The sequence below is a fragment of the Melozone crissalis genome, unplaced genomic scaffold, assembly GCF_028551555.1.
Source record: "Melozone crissalis strain CALT ecotype California unplaced genomic scaffold, PUWL_Pcris_2 ptg000059l_1, whole genome shotgun sequence".
Taxonomy (NCBI): Eukaryota; Metazoa; Chordata; class Aves; order Passeriformes; family Passerellidae; genus Melozone; species Melozone crissalis.
Window position 1 is genome coordinate 712,959 of NW_026535837.1, and position 17,695 is coordinate 730,653.

Consider the following 17,695-nt stretch of genomic DNA (forward strand, 5'->3'; position numbering starts at 1 on the left):
GGGCCCAGAGTTTGCAGAGCTGGATGGAAACCTTATCTCCGCAGAACTGCTCAGAGATATGTGTGCATCAGGTGAGAAACACCCTGTGCCCCGCAGGTTTTCAGGGAGAGGTGGAACATTTGTAACCCCCAGCTGTCCTCCATCTGCACCTGCAACCCCACCATCGGCTGTCCCTGATGTGTTTTTCCTCACTGAGACAAAGCCAAACTGTTGGAAGCATTGCCTAGGGGAGGACGCAAAATTCCAGAGTCCGAACTTGATGAACTGATGAGCAGACAGGGCCCCACGGGCTGAGCTTCACCTGGCCAGGGCAGGAGGAGGCAGGAGATGACTCAGAGCTCCTCCCAAATGAGGGGTCAACGATGCTCTGGCCTTGGAGCAAAGGAGGCATTTTGTATCAGGGTCACTTAAAACTGGTAGTTTCTGTTTGACCGCTATCAGCTGGCTGCTGTCTGGCAGGAAAAATGGTCACATTCTCTTATTTTGGGCGGTGGGAAGCCTCGGTGTCACCTTCTGGCCAGGGCAAGAGTGAGCTGCCTTTGTGCAGCCGGCCAGGGGGGTTCAGGCTGCTCAGACCCAGCCTCAGCAGAACAGGGAGCCTGAAATGGTTTGGGCACAGCTCAAGTTTTTATCTCACCAAAGAAGGAGCTATTGGAAGGCTTAAAAGTTTATAAGTTATTATGTCTTATAATACTTCTTATTATGTTTCCACCAGCGCGTCTCATGCTACCAGATCTCCCAAATCTCTTCCCAAATCTCTTTGTGACCATCATATTACTGCTTCTTTTAACATACAAGGGCTGATCTTCACTTCTTTTTTTTTTCTTTTTTTTCTTTTTCTTTTTTTTTTTTTTTTTTTTGTGTGTGTGTGTATGTGTGAGAGAGAGAGCTGGTGGCAGAGAGAAACTAGCAGCATATGCCTGTGATATAAATATCAAAGTGGAAGTATCTACCAATTGGGGTAGTTTGGTTCTGACTGAACACTAGATGAGGTACTGTTTTGCTTTTTTCCCCCCAAAGAATTTTAATTCCTCACTGGAATTAAATTTCCAGGAATTTCCAGAAATCCTAATGAATTGGTGGAGCTCAAGGAGAGGTTACAGTCATTTGCAGGAGGAATGGAAAACATTTAGAAGGGGAAAAAATGCCAAAGAAATATTTAAATAGAGGGAAATCAATGTCAAAAAGTATTACAGAAACACAAAAGAAGCCAATAAACTCGATTTTCCTAAGTGAATACACACTCTCAGCAGTTACAGAACTTTTCAGATCACCACAGTAATCTGGAGGATGCTTTACCATTTATTTTTTATGTAGTAAAAAAAAAAAAAAAAAAAAAAAAAAAAAAAAAAAAAAAAATATTATTTAATGGAAATATATAAACACCTTCTCTCCTTTTAAACATCCAAAGGGTTACATCTGGCTTTGCATGATTAGACTTTTTATTATTCCTCCATAATAGCAGCCTTGCTTTAGATCAGTGCATTTCAAGCACAGCTTCTGTGTTCAAGTCTATCAATTCTAATAGATTTAAAGAACAGAGGTGGGGGGGGGGGGGGGGGGGGGGAGAAAGATTATTCTGAATTCTAAAGGTTGTGAACTGCTTTTAATGCGTGTGTCTGTCTCTCCATATGGGGGTGAGGGACAAGGGGAGGAGGGAAGGGTGGGAGAGGAGCTGCATTAGAAAGTCCCTCCTTTAAAAGTGTCAAACTCCAACCTGCACAGAACAGGGAAAGGGAGACCACCAACAACCCTCAGAAAATAATACAAAAACAAACCTCAAAGGTAGAAGAAAATACCCAAAAGGAGAAGACTGCAGCTTGCAGTAATCTGTAAATGATTGCTGGCAAAGACTGGAGGCTTCGAGCTTGAGCTGTGTTTGCTCCAAAGAAAGCCAAGAAGGACGGTGTTAATAAAGAGAGATTTAACTGAGGGCTGTGCTTGGAATAAAGTGGACTACAAAAAGGTCAAATTTGATCAGTTGGAGCAGATTACAAGGGCTTTAAAAGGTAGTGGTGAAGAAATGAAACTGGGACTGTGAAGCAATATAGCACAAGATTGATTTTGGGGGTGGAGAGAAGCTGGGACAAGTGCTTATCAGCTTGAGAAGGAGGAAGAGCTGTGCTGGGTTTGTTGTCATTCCCACACTGAGTAGAGTACTTGCTGCCTTTGTGGTTAGCCTTCCCTGCCGTGGTGGTTTTTCTTCTTTTCTATTTTCTTTTTTCGTTTTTAATATACATATTTTATTATTGTTATTCCTACAATGGTGTCTATAATCTCTGACTTGGATCCTCTGAAAAGCTGGAAAGTTTTAAGGTAGGCCTATGTTTTCTTCTGTTTGGTACAGGCATTTTGGGGTTAGCCCTAAATTAACTGGAGCTTGAGTTATAATCGAAATGCGAGCCCTGGGCTTAAGTAAGAAAGGAGTTTCTGGTAATTAGAGCCTTTTTAAGACACAGCAAAACCTTTGAACAGATGTTTAGAGAGACCCGAGAGAGAATTTTTAAATATACTTTTCAGTGTTACAGTACAGTGAGGAATTCTTTTTTTTTTTTTCCTTATTTCTTTTTAAGGAGAGATTGCTCTGTAAATTCAAGCTAATAGTAAAGGCTCACACCAGTTGCAACTGCAGCGTTAACTCTCTGCTTTCCTTGCTGTGCTCTGCATGGAAATGAATGGGAAGCTCCAGAGAAGCAAAAATAAACAGCATGAGAAAGTTGATCAAGAAGTGGAAAATAGTTTTGGGGGAGGAAGGGGGACTGAAGTGTTTGTTCCATGTTGTTGAAACTTCCACACTCTGCTGTCTCTCTTAAGGCATGTGTTTGGCATTTAAAAGTTGCTACTTTTTTACCTACAGCACCTGGGTTTTTTTTTTTTCAATTTGCATAGTGAAAAATTGGGATTTGAACTGCTGAAAACGGTAAGGGAGAAAAAAATTCCCCATTAATATTTGCTGCAGATATTAAAGACTCACAGTGTTAAATGCTTGTGTTTCAATGCTGTAAGTGCCTGGTTTTGCCTTATTGAGAATGCAGACATATAAAAGTTTGCAGATGGTTTGCAGAAACTTCTGTAAGACATTGGAAACATCTGGGAGTGTATATGGCAAAATTATAAAATCACTTAAATGTAAAGTTGCATAGATACCCCTCAGCTTTTTTCGCAAAACTTCAAGCTGCCTGCACTGAATATATCTTGAGTAAATTACAGGGGTTGGGGGCTATGAATTGTGATATTATTATGCTATATATGTAATGATAATATTTAGAAGTATACTTTCGATTCTTGACACAATTTTTTTAAAAGAACTTACTGTGTTCTGAACTGAAAGAGGAAAAACAACACTTCAGAGTCTAAGCATAAAGTCTACTTACATGACTAAGGTTTTTTCCCTCACTGAACTTTCTATTTTAGGAGTTTAAAATTCCCTGACCATTTTCTGAGCCTCTGTGTAGGACTGGGCACTGAGACTCTCTGTCCTTGGTGTGAGACTTGGTACAGGGGGCTTGCTGCAGGTTTATTTTATTTTATTTTATTTTCCAAGGGGTTTGGGACTGTCAGCACAGGATGATGAGTTTGTATTTGACTCCAAAATTTCCTTTAGGACTCAAACACGGGGATGAGGAGTGCGGGGCTGGGGACCAGCACTGGGGCAGGGACCAGAGCCAGGCTGGCTCCTGTGGCTCACCACCAGCCCCTGAATGCCACTGAAGGGCTTCTGCAGAGCCCCCTTTGTGCTGCCTGACAGCTGACAGGAGAGCTATTCTAGGAATTATTTTAACTTTTAATTATTTTAACTTTTATGGAGCTCTATGAGATTATTTCTGATTGCTCCGCGAGACGAGTCAGGTGATGCCAGGTTTGTGCAGAGTTAAAGGATGGCACTGAGGACATTAAGGCCAAGAAGATTTAAGGAATAGACAATATTGCCCTCTCAAAGAACCCCGTTTTCTTTTTTTTAAAAAAAAAAACCTTTTCCATACCTGTAAAAGGAATATCTCCCAGGCACTTTTCCCCTGGAGCAAGCCTGAAGTTTCCCAACTTTGTGTGTGAACGTGGAGGCTGCAGCTGAACGGGCACAGAGCAGGCCAAAGGTGTGACTGAGTCTGGGCATTTCTGGGTGGTTTCTGTGTGTGCGGAGAGCAGCAGCTCTGCACAGATGTGACATTGTGCAGCACCACTGCAGGATGCAGGAGGTTAAGAGGTGGCAAAAGGCAATGGGTAATATGAGTAGTTATGTGAGCAGAATGATCGCTGGAAGAAAGAAGAAAAAGAGCTAGAAGTCATCACATAGCTCACATGGCTTGTGACTTATTGAACTGCAGTACCACTTCTACTTTTCTTATATATTTTAGTTCCTCTTCTGTGGGCCAATTTCCAGCCTGTTTGAGGCCTCTGAAGTTCCTGGTTTTAGTGTGTCCCTAAAGAAGCCTGTAGCTAATGTTTATAAGAAATAGAGGAATGTTTGTGTGTTTATTTTAGGTGCACAAACCAATTCTTTCAGGCTCAAATGAATTGATGTAGCAAATGCCACCACCAGCTCTAAACTGGTGTCCTACGCTGATAAATTCTCAATTTTGTTTACTTTTTGCGCCCCCATAATATATTCTGGGGGTGTCTTATTTATGACTCCATCACAGTTTGGGGCCTGATTAGCTGGGAAAGGACTGGAGGATGCAGATCCTGTGGGGGCAGCAGGTGGGAATATTCACATTGGGACTTCATCATGCCCTGGGCTCAGAGCAGCCTTGGTGCTGGTTACCCCCATGTCAGATGAGCCCAGCTCCTGCTCCCCAAACCCTCTGGAAGCATTTCCCTGGGCCTCTGAATAAAGGTAATAATGAAGGGAAAGGTACAATATAACAAACAAGGCTGTGGCTGGTGGTGAAGCCTAAAAGAAAGAGAGGTCATGCTGGAGCATGACAGGGAATTTTGCTGGACTCCACCCTGCTAAGCTGGGACAGCTAGCAGAGGTATAAAATAAATAGCATTATGATGTGTGTATATACAATATTACATCAGGCCTCCCTCTTTGGTTGTGTCTGTCTGGAGTAGGACATTGAGAGCTGCAATAATTTCTGGTGAGTCTCAGCTTCCTCTGGCTGCAAGAGCCCTAAACACAGTTTAATGTGCATTTTCTTCCACTGGATTTATTCCGAGTGGTCTGAGTACCAAAGTGACTGAAAAGAGATGTGTGGATTTATTTTTTTCCTCCTGTTTTCTCCTTTGGGATAAGGTCCCAGCACTAGATCTATGCTGTGACATGAGCACACCACTGCTTGATCTCCCTGTTCATAGTGGGGCTGCAATAAACACCGTGTCCTGTTGTATTCCTTGGAGCCAGGAGAGACTGGCAAAACTTCAAGCCTTCAAAAAAAAGAGGAAAAAAATCCTTCAGAGCCTTCCCAGCAAACACAGTGTGCTGGCCCAGCCCTCTGCAGACACAGAAATCTCATCTACCATCTCCAAAATGAGATGGGAGCTGGGATGGAGACCCCCTAGTGCATAAGAGAGCCCAAAATCAGCTGTCTTGATTCCAGAAAAGTCTCTTATCCCTGTTTAGAACTTCTGGCATGTGGTTTTGTTCCTCATATATGACTGGACAATGGTTTCTGAAGCAACCTGTGCTCTGGGCCTCTACAGCAGCAAAAGCAAAGCTGTAGCCTGGGAAGGAAAGGCACAAAAAGGAGGAAAAAAAAAATAATTCCTCAAGGCCACATCTCCTCTGTTGCTTTTCTGCCTTAATTTGGCTCCCACAAGGCTAAATTCAGCACCATAAATCATATGAGTTACCTATGCAGGGAAGACCTTGCACCCCTTTGCATTCCTGTCTGAAGAAATATGTGACCTTTCCACGGCACATTGCTAAGGGAAAAAAAACAAATAATTAAAAGTCGGATTTAAGTTGGCTTTGCAACCTCAAGGTGAAATCCGAGGGAAAAGAGCAGGGTTTTTACTGAGAGGAGTGGTCAGCCCCAGCCTGGGCAGCAGGGATCCTGGTGCCTGCTCTGCATGCAGATGATGGGGACTCCAGAGTCCCATTGAACCGGCCGGCCCAGCTTGGCAGGTGGAGCTGGGAACATCTTGTTTCACACATCATGTGTCAGCCGGATGTGCCAGTGCAAATGTTCTCTCCAAAATGGCTTTTTTTTTTTTTTTTTTTTTCCCCACCACACACACCATCCAAACAGCCTGTTAATGGTTTGGCTTTTCAGGAAAAACAAAAAGTGTTTTTCATGCTTGGCAAATCAGCCCAGGAGGAGCAGTTTCAGCCGTGTTGGTGTGTGCATTATGACCTGTTTTGGGCAAATTGTCCTGTCCCTACATCCACCCCTGTCACTGCCTGGAGTTGAGGTGGTTTAAACAGCTTCAAAATGTCCAAACTGGAGAGGGGGGGAGGAAAGCAGACACAACAGCTAAAATTTGGCTGTGGCCACAGAACAATCAATTGAGCAAAGTTTAAGATAAGGCATTCTGTATTGTATTCAGTATCTGAACAAACCAGTTAATGCATGGGCTCCCAACACACAAATGCTTGGAAAAAGGACTGAAAAAAGAAAATATTTCACTTGTGCTTTACTCTGAGGACCTGGACAATGTTCTCTTCATCCAGTACTCAAGAAACAAAAGAAAACAAGCTCTGAAAGTTTGGCCCAGGGACACAATGCTGGACTCCATCGCCACCATGAAATACAGAAAATGGAATTTCAGATGTCAGTGGAGAATGCAAATTCCCTCATAATTGCCACAATATGCTTGGTGAAAAAAAAATAAATAAGTGTGGAAAGAGGGTGTGTGTATCTTGTAATAACTAAAAACACATTTTAGAAATGGCTTTCCAGTTTACCAATCCAAAAATGCAGATGGTGTCAGAGATGGCATGGAAAGGGGTGTTGGTGAGGGTTACACATGTCCCAAGTTGTGACACAGATGAGAATCACCAGGGGGGTGGTGGCTGTTGCCAAGCTCTGATAAGCTAAACATGAACAGCAAAACATGGTGTGGATTCTTCTGCTTTCAGTCTGAATGTCTAACTCTACAGTCACTCAAGTGAATAATACTGGGATGAAAAATTGGAGACAGCTGGATTGAAGTATGAATTTTAAATTTTTAAAAATTTTTTTGTTATTTGTGCTTCCTTTGCACTTTGTTGAGGACAATACGGGCAGCTTTCCTCAGTTTGGTTTTTTTTTTAGTTTTTTGGGGTTTCTTTTCCTCTCAAAAAGGCAGGATCTATGGGATGATGCAAGCAGTAAAGACAACAGAAAACAGCATATTAGGATGTAACACACTCCTGCATTCATTGCTGATGGGTGAGCAAGCCATCCAGTCCTCCTCTAAGCCTGTGCAGATTTATTCTTGCATCTTCATTTTCCCCTGATTAAAATTCACCATCACTCCTTTCAACAAGAGGTTATTCTCCACCGTTTTGCTAAAAACAATCCACTTTTCATATCTAGCCTGTGTACAAGCTCATTACATCTTGTTCATTTGGACATGAGTTGTTAAATCTTCCAGGTGCTTTATGGGGGATTTAAACATCCAATTCAAATGAATGATCTCTCACAAAGAGGTTTACTTACTGCTGCTGCCATGTTCCTTTGCCTAATTATTTGAATGGCCCTAACCCCTAAAACATGATATGAAATGACTGCAGCAGCAGCACCCCTGTCTAGCCAGAGCCTGTGACAGTGATCTGCAGTTCAGGGACTTGTGCCAGCAGCTCTGGCTTTTCCTTGATTGTTCCTTCCTCCATCAATTGATCTGACTGGTTTTGCAGCTTTAACTTTGAGTCCAGAACATCTGTCAGCAAAGAAATTCTGTGGTTTGGCACGCTGATGGCAGCTGCTAACAAAGCAGTGTGCTGGAAGGGCTCCTCTGCATGTAAATTTGTCTTGTATCCGTGTTTTGGGACGTGTGGAAAGTGTTTGGAGTGGATTCCCTGCTAAGGCCTTGAGCCATTGGCTTCAGGTTCCCTCCTCTTGAGGGGAGGTGGAGGTTGTGTTGTTTCTTCATCTATTATGCCCCAGAATTTCAGTCCTGACTGGTGATTTCTCACACAGGTAGGATGTGCAACATCCATGCTGCAGGAAGCAGGAAAAAGCAGGATCATCCTTTCCCTCACACATTACTAAGTGATGCTTTCCTCTACCATTTCCTCATCTTCATCTCTTAAATCAGTGGCAGTCCTAATGTACTCCTGCAGGTCTTTCCTAACCCGCCCACTCAAATTTTAGGCTTTGTCTGGTTCTGCACTCAGTGGAACTGAAAAAGGAGGAAGTTGCCTGAACACAGGAAAGGTACCTGGGCAGTGGCAGCCTGGCATTGTCCTTGAGAAATGAGGTTATAATTTCATGCTTTTCCCAGGCTTTCTGCGTCAGTTTGGAAGTGTTAGTTAAGCTCCGTGTGCCTCAGTTCCCAGAGGTAAAATGGAACTGTTAATATCTGTCTTATTTACTTTGGCTATAAGATTTTCATGGCCATACAGATGTACAGCTCTGTCCTATAAAGCCCCCAGCACTGGGGGCTCAGCCTTGGGCTGGGCTTTTCATCACCTGCCCTCATAACAATGATTTAACTGAAACCAGAATTTAATTCCTTTGAGGGTAAATAATTCTTTGCTTGTTTACTAAAACTCCTTGTTATTTTTCTGCCTTTGCAAGATAGCACCAAGGACCAGGCACACAAATCCCTTGGTCTCACCAGATTTTTTTCCAAGCAGTTGTTAGGCTTTGGGGGTTTTTTTGAAGAGAGCTTCATTAAAGATGTCTTGCATCTCTGCTAGTCCCAAGATGCTGTACCAGGGAGGGAGAAAAGGAAGGTGAAAACTGAGATTTGTATTCTTTGTTGCTGAGATTTTCCATTGCTTGACCTGTGCAAGAGATGAATTTTTATCTCTTAGGAAAATACTCTAACTATTCCCTTTGGATGTTGTCTGATGGGTATCATTGTCTCCCAACAAACCTGTTTAGACTTCAGGAGCTCTAACACTCCTGAATAATGCTCTGTGGTACTAAAAAACCCTTACAATAACCTAAGTTTTACTATCCAACCTTTTTTATATGAGCAGCTGAACGTGCTTCTACTGATCATACTCTAATTTTCCTTAATTAAAAAAAACCCCAAACCTAATCTCATATTAATTGCATTTTTATATAACTTTCTCAGATTTTTTTTTTGATTGCATGTTTCCTCATGTTTCATCACAAGTGATAGAAATTCTTTTTTTTTTTCCTCATCTGGGTAAGTCTATGCATTCCTTGAATATAGAGGGGTGTTGTCATCATAGGACACTTGTTCTTGAGTTGATCCCAAGCTGGTATTAGTGCACCACTTTGTTACTGAACACCTGTTGACCTGCAGACACTGACTTTTCTGTTGCAGTTCATTTGCTTTTTACAACTGAGTTTTAAAAGTGAGGATTTTTCTAAAGGTAGAAATATTGGGAGGCTCAGTGATTACCACAGTTGTACTCTCTCTTTCGTGGAATGGATGGATTTCAGATTATTGGAAAAACTTGTCATGTCAGTTGTGCTGGATTTTTTTTCTTTTTCAGATATCAAGTTAAATTGCCTGTAGCCAGTTATCTTCTAGAAACACAGTGTATAGATAATTTTTATCTGTTAAAGAATTAATGTACTTGTTAGGTAATTTGCAGTACTCTTCAGTAGTAGACTGATATTCAGTTTAACATACCTGAATGGCTGAGTACAGTTATGTTTTAAATTAGTAGATGAATGGAACCAGAGCTTTCTTGGGGTTGAAAACTTGGTATGACTTTTGAGTAATTTGATTAAGGATAGTCCACCCAAGGATTTGTAAGATACTATAAAAAGCTTTAAAAGGGGGAGAGGTTAGGGGTTTTTTTCCTTTAGTTTTAAGATTCCAAGTTTATATTGGATTCTTGGTTTCCAGGTCCCAAAGAAAACAGTAATCTTATAGAAAGGACTTAAATGAGCCTTTGAAGCAGTGGACATTTCAGTTCTGAAAAACATGTAGTCTTAATAACTGTTCTCCACAAAGAATAGGCTATAAATCCACAATTTAATTAATCTCCACGTGTCATCCGAGCACGACTCTGCCTCTTACACTAATCCTGAACCAGGAGGCACTGGCAGATCTCAAGCTGAGGCTACCTAATTCTGCAAATAGCGACTAAAATCACCTTCAAGCATTTTTGCCATGAATTAAATATCTCAATCTCTTAGGATGCAATTAATCTTTGTTCTAAGAAAGCAAGCAAGGGTTTACTGCATATTAATCAGAGGTGGTTTCTAGTTACTGTGAGGTTTGCATAGATTTCTATGCAACTTACTTGAAGTACTGGGTCCATGATCCCTGTTAGGTATTTGAACCTTCATTTCTACGTGCCCTTCCATTAGAGGTGGTGGGAATGTTGGCAAACTTGGCACATCATGACCGGGCATCCTTTGTGCCCTGGTGTGGTCTTGGGGAAGAACTTTGGTGTTTCTGGCACTGCAGAGACTCAAGGGGGTCTCTGTAGCCCTTGAACTTCCCCTTTGCTGGAAAAATTGACCTTGCCAAGAGTTGTGAAATGTTGTTGACTGGGGTCAGGTTTCGGCTGGAGACGCCAGAATAAAGGATTTATGCAGCCTGGGAGGAATTACGAGCTTGGAAGGGGGAGATAGGTATTAAAGGTCTCAAATGGGGTGATGGGGAGAAAAGTGTTTAAATACTGATGTAAACTTTTATTGACTCCAAGAGGAATTAATTGGCAGGGTCTTTTATGTGACTTTTGGGGTTAGATTTCCTGCTGACTCAAACTGACAAAGCTCCGTTGAGCAAGATCTAGACTTAGAGTAACTGGGAGTTGAAGCCCATGTGTTTTGCAGAAGACTTAACATCCTTCTTCTTATACATAAAGTTTCTGGATCTAATAGAAGCAAAAAATATTTCAGTCAAAGTACTTACTGTATTAATTAATTCCAGCCCGTGTTTTTGATGCCCAGTTTTACTCTATCTGAAGTCTGGACTCTAAAAACCTCTTGGGAATAAAGTTACATTAAGTTTTAATTTTCTAGCTATTTTTTCCTGTGTTTAAAAGAAACAGATGACCCAACTCTTTGCTCTTTAGTTAGCCTTCAAGTAGACTAATAAATTTACCATAATCTATGAACAAACTTAAACCAATGACATTGTAGGCTGCAGACAAGCTGAATAAACTAACTACATCAGTTGCATATGAACTTTAAATTATTGGAAAGCAATGATAGGAGAAACCAAAATTGCTTTATTGCAAAGTAATTTTTTTTGCTACCTATTTGAGATGAAACTTTCCTGATTTTTATGAATGTGGTGAGAGCAGAGGGCTGGGTTTGGGGTTACTTTGGGGGTGGGGGGAGTTTGGTTGATGTTTTTGGGGTTCTTTTCTCCTTCCTGCATAAGCTGTTTGTATTTTTAAACCAGAACAACATGATTTTGTACATCTAGCTCTGGGATTGCTCCTAACTGAGTTTAGATCTCCCTGCTGTTCACTGAGAGTCACAGCTACATCTGTGGGCAGCAAGTTGCTCTGTTTAGCATGAGATTAATTAAAATCTGTGGTTAGTGAGAGCTTACATCGTGCACACAGTTATTCTGAGTGAAACTGCAGAGTCCTGGTACATGATGCCCCAAAATTGGCTAGATCACTATTTTATGTGGACTTTGTAGTCTCCTCATCTTTGCTCTCAATTTTTTTTCATAAGAAGAATTTAAAAGCAGTTTCAGCTCTTCACACCCAAGAGAAAAAGCAAGTTGCTCACTAAGATGTCCCCTAGTTTAAAAGCACCCTCTGTAGCAATAGTTTCTATAGTAAACAACAATCTGAATTTTTCTGTCTCAGCCTGGGATGCAGTTATTGTGGTTTACATCCTTTCTTCTGCATCTTATCTGCAGATAATGTACAACCAGGCACAGTAGAGTGTCCAGCAACAGAAATAGGCAATTATTCTTGCCGTGACAAAGTAGCCCAAGAAAAAATCTGATCTTACTGCAAAGAAAATTTTGTTATTTGTGGTTGAATAAAGGTAAAAAGAAGAATGAGCATGGAAGAAGCTGCAGGTCCAATTCCAGGAGGCATGACTCTGTCCTATTCACATGCACATGAGAAATGACCTTGGCCAGAATTATTTTTGTTGCAATTACAGATGTGTGCTGGGCATGCATCACAGCACAAAATTCCTAGGAGAAGACCACAGTTAATTTCCAGAGGGGGGAAAACCCCCAACAAAACAAATCAATCAAACAAACAAAAAGCAAAAAAGTCCCCAAAACATCATAGCCACTCTTCAAGAAAAATAAAGCACCTTAAAACAAAATGCCCTTTAAGGTACAGAAACACAGCTTGAATGTATCGTGTACCTGTATTAATCTGACTGTACTAATTTTTGCCTTGTTTTCCCATTAAAAACTCTGCAAGTTATTACAAGGTTGATTGTTCATCCTGTATGGGCAATTCATGTCATAGATTAAATTTAAGCAGTTATTATGAAAATACAATAACAACAGGAGGAAAATAAGCCGTGTTGATGCAGGTGAGCCATGTACACAGTGAGTTTGGGATTTGGACATGAAACAACATTGGGCTCCGGGTTGCAACACCATAAAATGTGACAATCTGGAGGGAAGAACAAGTTCTGCATTTATTTTTTTCTTCCCCTCTCCCCCTCCATTTTTTCTTACAATACACACCAGCAGTCAGATCACAGAGGAAGTTTGCACAAATCTTGGTGGTGAAAGTGGGATGGGGAAGAAGAACGAGCTCCTCAGCAAAGGGTTGGGCGTGTTTTATTTCTTCAGCAGCTGGAAGCTTCGCGTGGCACTGGAATAAAATCAGCTTTGCAGGGAGGAAGCTGTATAATCAGCATGTATGACGGGCCCTCAAGATGTGATGATCTGTAACAGAGCAGTTACCTATATATGGTATCTTTGTATCGCCTCCGTAGGAGCTGCCAATTCTGAATTCCTTCAGGAAGATGGTAAAAAATGTGCTTGAGCCGAGGGGTTCCAGCAGGAGTTAGCTGAAAGTTTCAGACCCAGGAGGGGTCCCTTCTGAGGGGAGTTTAATTACAGAAGCAAAGAGTTGCACAGAATGGCCAGCGCTTCTCAGAAATGGGGACTTGAGGCTTCTGCTGTTTGAATTTTTTTTCATAGCACAAAGGAGAAAAAAAATGTTTTGAAAGATTTTAAACCAATAACCCACATGGCAATTAGCTCACAGGATACTGTGCCAGTACACACTCTGAAGGCCAAATCCTGAGAATTGAGAAAAAAATACATTTTTATGGATTATGAGAACATCTACAATCAGATAGGATTAAAATGGATGGGGAAAGATATAGTCCTCATGTTTTGACCAATTACTGTCTGAGGTCAAGGAGAATCTTTCCTTATTTGGCAACATATCACTATCCATGGAGGTTTTCTGTACCTCTTAGGGATGGAAGGTCACACAAAACAAACTCCTGTCTGATCCAATGAGACAATTGCTGTTATACAATAGCGTTAAAATCCTACTCATTGAATTTCCCTTCCTACTACTGAATTCTAACAACATTTACTTTATTGATGCAATGCATGAAAAAAAAGAAAGAGCAAACCTTTCAAGCCTTATGTACTAAAGAATACACTTATTTTTTTTTAACAGCATTGTATACAGGATCTTAACCACTTTTTGGACCAATGAGTTTCACTGGGTAACTTTGCATTGAATTAAAATTATCCATCACCGTTTGAACTTTGTGTACTCTCAGATGGGTAAATTGTACACTTTAGCAGGTCAGCATGTATTCTGACATTGTTATGGGAAAGATTTGCATGAGGAAAATGTAGATTTCCCTCCCTCCCCCTTCCCATGATAAAAATCTCCGTACACAATAGCTGCACTGCCACATGTCATGGGGACATTGTGTAAATTACAGAGTTACAAATTTGTCAGCCTAACCAAATGTCTGAAGGAATAATGTCATATTAGTTATATTTCAGCTTTAAGCCTGGTCTGTTTTAACCTTGATTTGTGTGGCAGCTCGCCATACCAACAGCTTGTGCATGGTTGATTATAAACAACTTTATTTTAATGTAACAAGATTCTCATTTAATTCCTGGGAGCTTGATGTGATGGTGATCAAAGCTAAATGCAGACCTCTCTCTGAGGATTAGATCAGGCTGACCAGAAAATACAGGGTCCTGAAGATTTCAAGATCACAATCTTTTGTAGGTTGTAATTCAAATTTTCTGAAGTTGGATAGTGCACTTAAAATATTTGAATTATGTTCACAGAAAGCCTTGATACAATTTGGATATCGTTTTTGTTTTAATTTAGTTCCATTTTTGTGTGGAAGGACCTATATGCTCAACCAAGGTTTATTCATTGCAAGTTATTTTTTTCTCCACATTATTTTTACACATTAAGAGTGAAAAATTTATTCTGCAAGAGCTGGAGCCCTTGAAATCTGCTTTCTTTTTCTGGGGGTAGTGTGTGTATCTCGGTTGGATTGTGTCATGCTGAATCAGATGCAGATTCATGCTTGGTGGGGCCAGGGGGATCCTGCTTTAGGATTTTTTGCTGTTTCTGGTGGTTTCAGTGTTAGGGTTGTTTAGGAGAGCTTTTTTTCTTTTTCTTTTCATTGTTATTATTATTTTCATTATATTTTTGATTATTTCATTTGTTTTGTCATGGGTTTTATTTTGGGATATTTCTGGGGGAGGAGGATCTCCTTTAGGGTTTTTTTTGGAGGACAGTGGGTGGAGGATAGGGTGTTGATGTAATAGAGGATTAAAAGTGTCCTTGTTGAAGCATTGTGCCTGAGAGGTTTTCTGTCTTTACCTGACTGCCCATTTTTGGGAAGCTTAAGACAATTTAGTACTTTTGAGATTACTACCTCCTTGCCAAGCATCTCAGGAGCTGAACAAGAAGTTCAAAAAAGGTGGGAGGGATTAAGCTGGCATTTGTATGTGACTATATTTACACATCTGATTCCTGAACAGGGTGGAAAGGGACTACACTGTTCATTTTATTTTGAAATCAGTAATAGTCAACCTAAGTCCATAAATGTCAAATTTGAGGGGTCAAATCAAAACCTGAGTTGAACCCTTGAGTGGCTCTTAAACTTGTGGTGAACTGAATCAAATTGCAGGAATGATTCTTAACTCAATTGTGCCTTTAAACTCCTGCTGATTTGCAGCTTTGCCTTCCTTCTTTGCAAATAGATGATTTTCAGCACTCTTCCTTTCCCTCCCATGGAAAAAGTACAACTTTTAACTTCAAACAGAATCAAAACATTTTACATAAACATGGTTGGAAAAAATAGGGGTTTACTTTTTTTTTCTTCCCCTCAAGTCTTCATTCATTATTATGATTCTTGTTTGTTTGAGAGAGCAACAATGCAAATTGTGAACTTTAATTTTCTGTGCAGTGTTGTCAGTGGTAGGAGGAGGTGGGAAACAGCAGTAATAGCCTAAGGTCCTACATTATGTGTTTGATATTTGTGTCACAAGGCAATATGGTGCTGCCCATTATCCCGGTGCTGGGAAATCTTTGGGAGTACAGATAATGAATCCAGTGCTGTCAGTTTTCATCGTTAAAAATTTCCTTGGCTCCAAGGAAAATGATTATGTGAATGGGGATTTCTGGTCTGTAAATACTCAGGGAAAAGGCACAGATGATCGTGTGCACACAGACACTTAAGGTCAATAAGCTTTTTTCCAGTCAAAAAGGTAAAACTGCAGAAATTTGCTAATATGCTCTTTTAAAATGTAAATAAAATCATATTGTGGAAGTTTCTTTACCTTAAGATTATTGCACAATCTTAGAACTTGCATTGAGGCCTTCATTTGTGGTTATCAGTCCCTGAGTTTTTGAAAGAGGAACCACACAAAGATTTCTGACTTCCCAGTGATATAGGGACTAATCTTCTAAAATCTGCATCAGCTTCTGACCAAACTTCCACTTCTGCTTCAGCTGTGATGTTTTCCCCTCACTCTGGGCTATGTGTATTATAAATGTTTCCTGGTTCCAAATGGGAAGCATCAGTCCCATTTCTGGGCCAAATTTTCATGATCCTTTCAAATGTGTGCTATAGAAACCAAATAAAACTCCTGCCCAACACCCACAGAAGAAATCATCTTGCAAAGGTTTCTGACAGTGTGCTCCATGGAAAGATTTTATATAATTTAAAATTGTTTAACTCCAGTCCTTATGTATTCTCCTGCTCACGGCTTGCTGTTTTAAAGACCTGTTATTTTTAAGACTCCATACCAGTGTTAATCAATTCTAGCTGCATGTCCCCAGATTATGTATGAGGACAATATATTTATGCTTTTATTTTTCGAAGAAAGCTCTATGCCAAACCAAGGTCTTAATAACCAGGCAGTGCTTGGGTGGGGATTTTTTTTTTGTTTGGCTGTGTTTGTCCTGGAGATTGTTAGGCTGAAGTATTTGTTTAAAAGAAACAAAATGAAAATGAGGGTCTGTAGCCAAGTTTTCAAATTATCCTCTTGCTCACTGGCAGTCGCTGAGACAGGAAAAGTGATGGCTAGTGATTTAAAAATCCTTCATGCTCTCATTTTTTGGCATTTGAGCTCCTAAGAGTGTCTGGCCTTTTTCCTGCATCCTGAGATTAGCTGGAGCACTGGTTTTGAGGAGATTTTTTTACAATCTACGCAGTCCAAAATTACAACATTGTTTGGGAAGTTTTTAAGACTTTTTTTTTCTAAGGCATCTCCCTGGAGATGTTGGCCACCTTTAACCGTTCTTGACTTCAAAGAGTGTTGATGATTGAGTTTCACAAAAGCATATCATACCAGAAACAGCCCTCAGCCTGGGGAGGTACACTTTCATTGGGTTGTGAACCTCTCCTGACATTTCTTCTCCATGAGGCTCAATTGTTCCTAATCCTGTGTTTAACTTTCCTGCGAACTTTGGTTTGGCAGGGGAATGTATTTGCTTGTTTGGGGCAGGCTGTGTTTTACTGCTGTGCTTGAGTTTCGTAGTGTTCTCCAAAATCACAGTGACTTACTTGGGAATCTTGCCAGTGTTTTAGACTTCAAATAGTGATAGTAAGATTTGTGTGCTCATTTGAGGCTTACATAAAGCTAAAGCTAATATTTGTGGGCATGATTAAATGTGTTTGGTATTTTGGAGGGGAGGGATGTATCCAGCTTGTGAGTTATGCTTGCTGCCTTGTGGGGATTCTTATGAAATGTAGCAGCAGCTCAACAGGTTATCTAGAAGAGGGAGAGTTAATGCATAGTGCTGATACTCATAAATCAGGAGATTAATGCCTGCCTTACACCTCTTAATAAAAACAGCAGAGAACAACAATCTTATCAACATACATGTAATCTGTAAACAAGGGTTGTAGTCAAATACAAACAGATTTTTATCATTATCCTGCTCCAAACCATGTGATTTTGCAGTGAAGTACTTGCAGGAGATGAGTTAATACATGTTTGACAACAGTTGCAGCCAAAAAAAAAAAAATAATCATTAATGCTAACATGAGCAAGATAATTGGGATTTGTGGGGGAGTGAAGGTCCAGATTTGAACTTTTGAACTGCCAAGCATTAAAGCCTGTTGCTTCCTCTCAGCAACTGCTACAGGCTGCTTGTAATTTTTTGTGAACACCCAGACTTAAGGAAAAAACGGAATGTGCTAAATCTTCCAATTAATAGAGACAGTACTGATGCATCAAT

General features: G+C 40.5%; 1 protein-coding gene across 2 annotated transcripts in view; it reads left to right on the top strand.

Annotated features, from left to right (window-relative positions):
* The window catches only part of CELF2 (CUGBP Elav-like family member 2), a 550,656-nt gene that overhangs the window by 170,868 nt on the left and 362,093 nt on the right, over nucleotides 1-17,695 (top strand). Inside the window, exon 1 of one of the 2 annotated variants that reach the window (XM_054287539.1) lies at nucleotides 1,708-2,316. The exons of the other annotated variant lie outside the window; for it this stretch is intronic. Within the exon in view, the coding sequence (XP_054143514.1) occupies nucleotides 2,264-2,316 (53 nt within the window). The 5' untranslated portion in view covers nucleotides 1,708-2,263. Of the gene's footprint in view, nucleotides 1-1,707; nucleotides 2,317-17,695 lie in introns of those variants that run through there. 2 annotated transcript variants of the gene reach the window in all.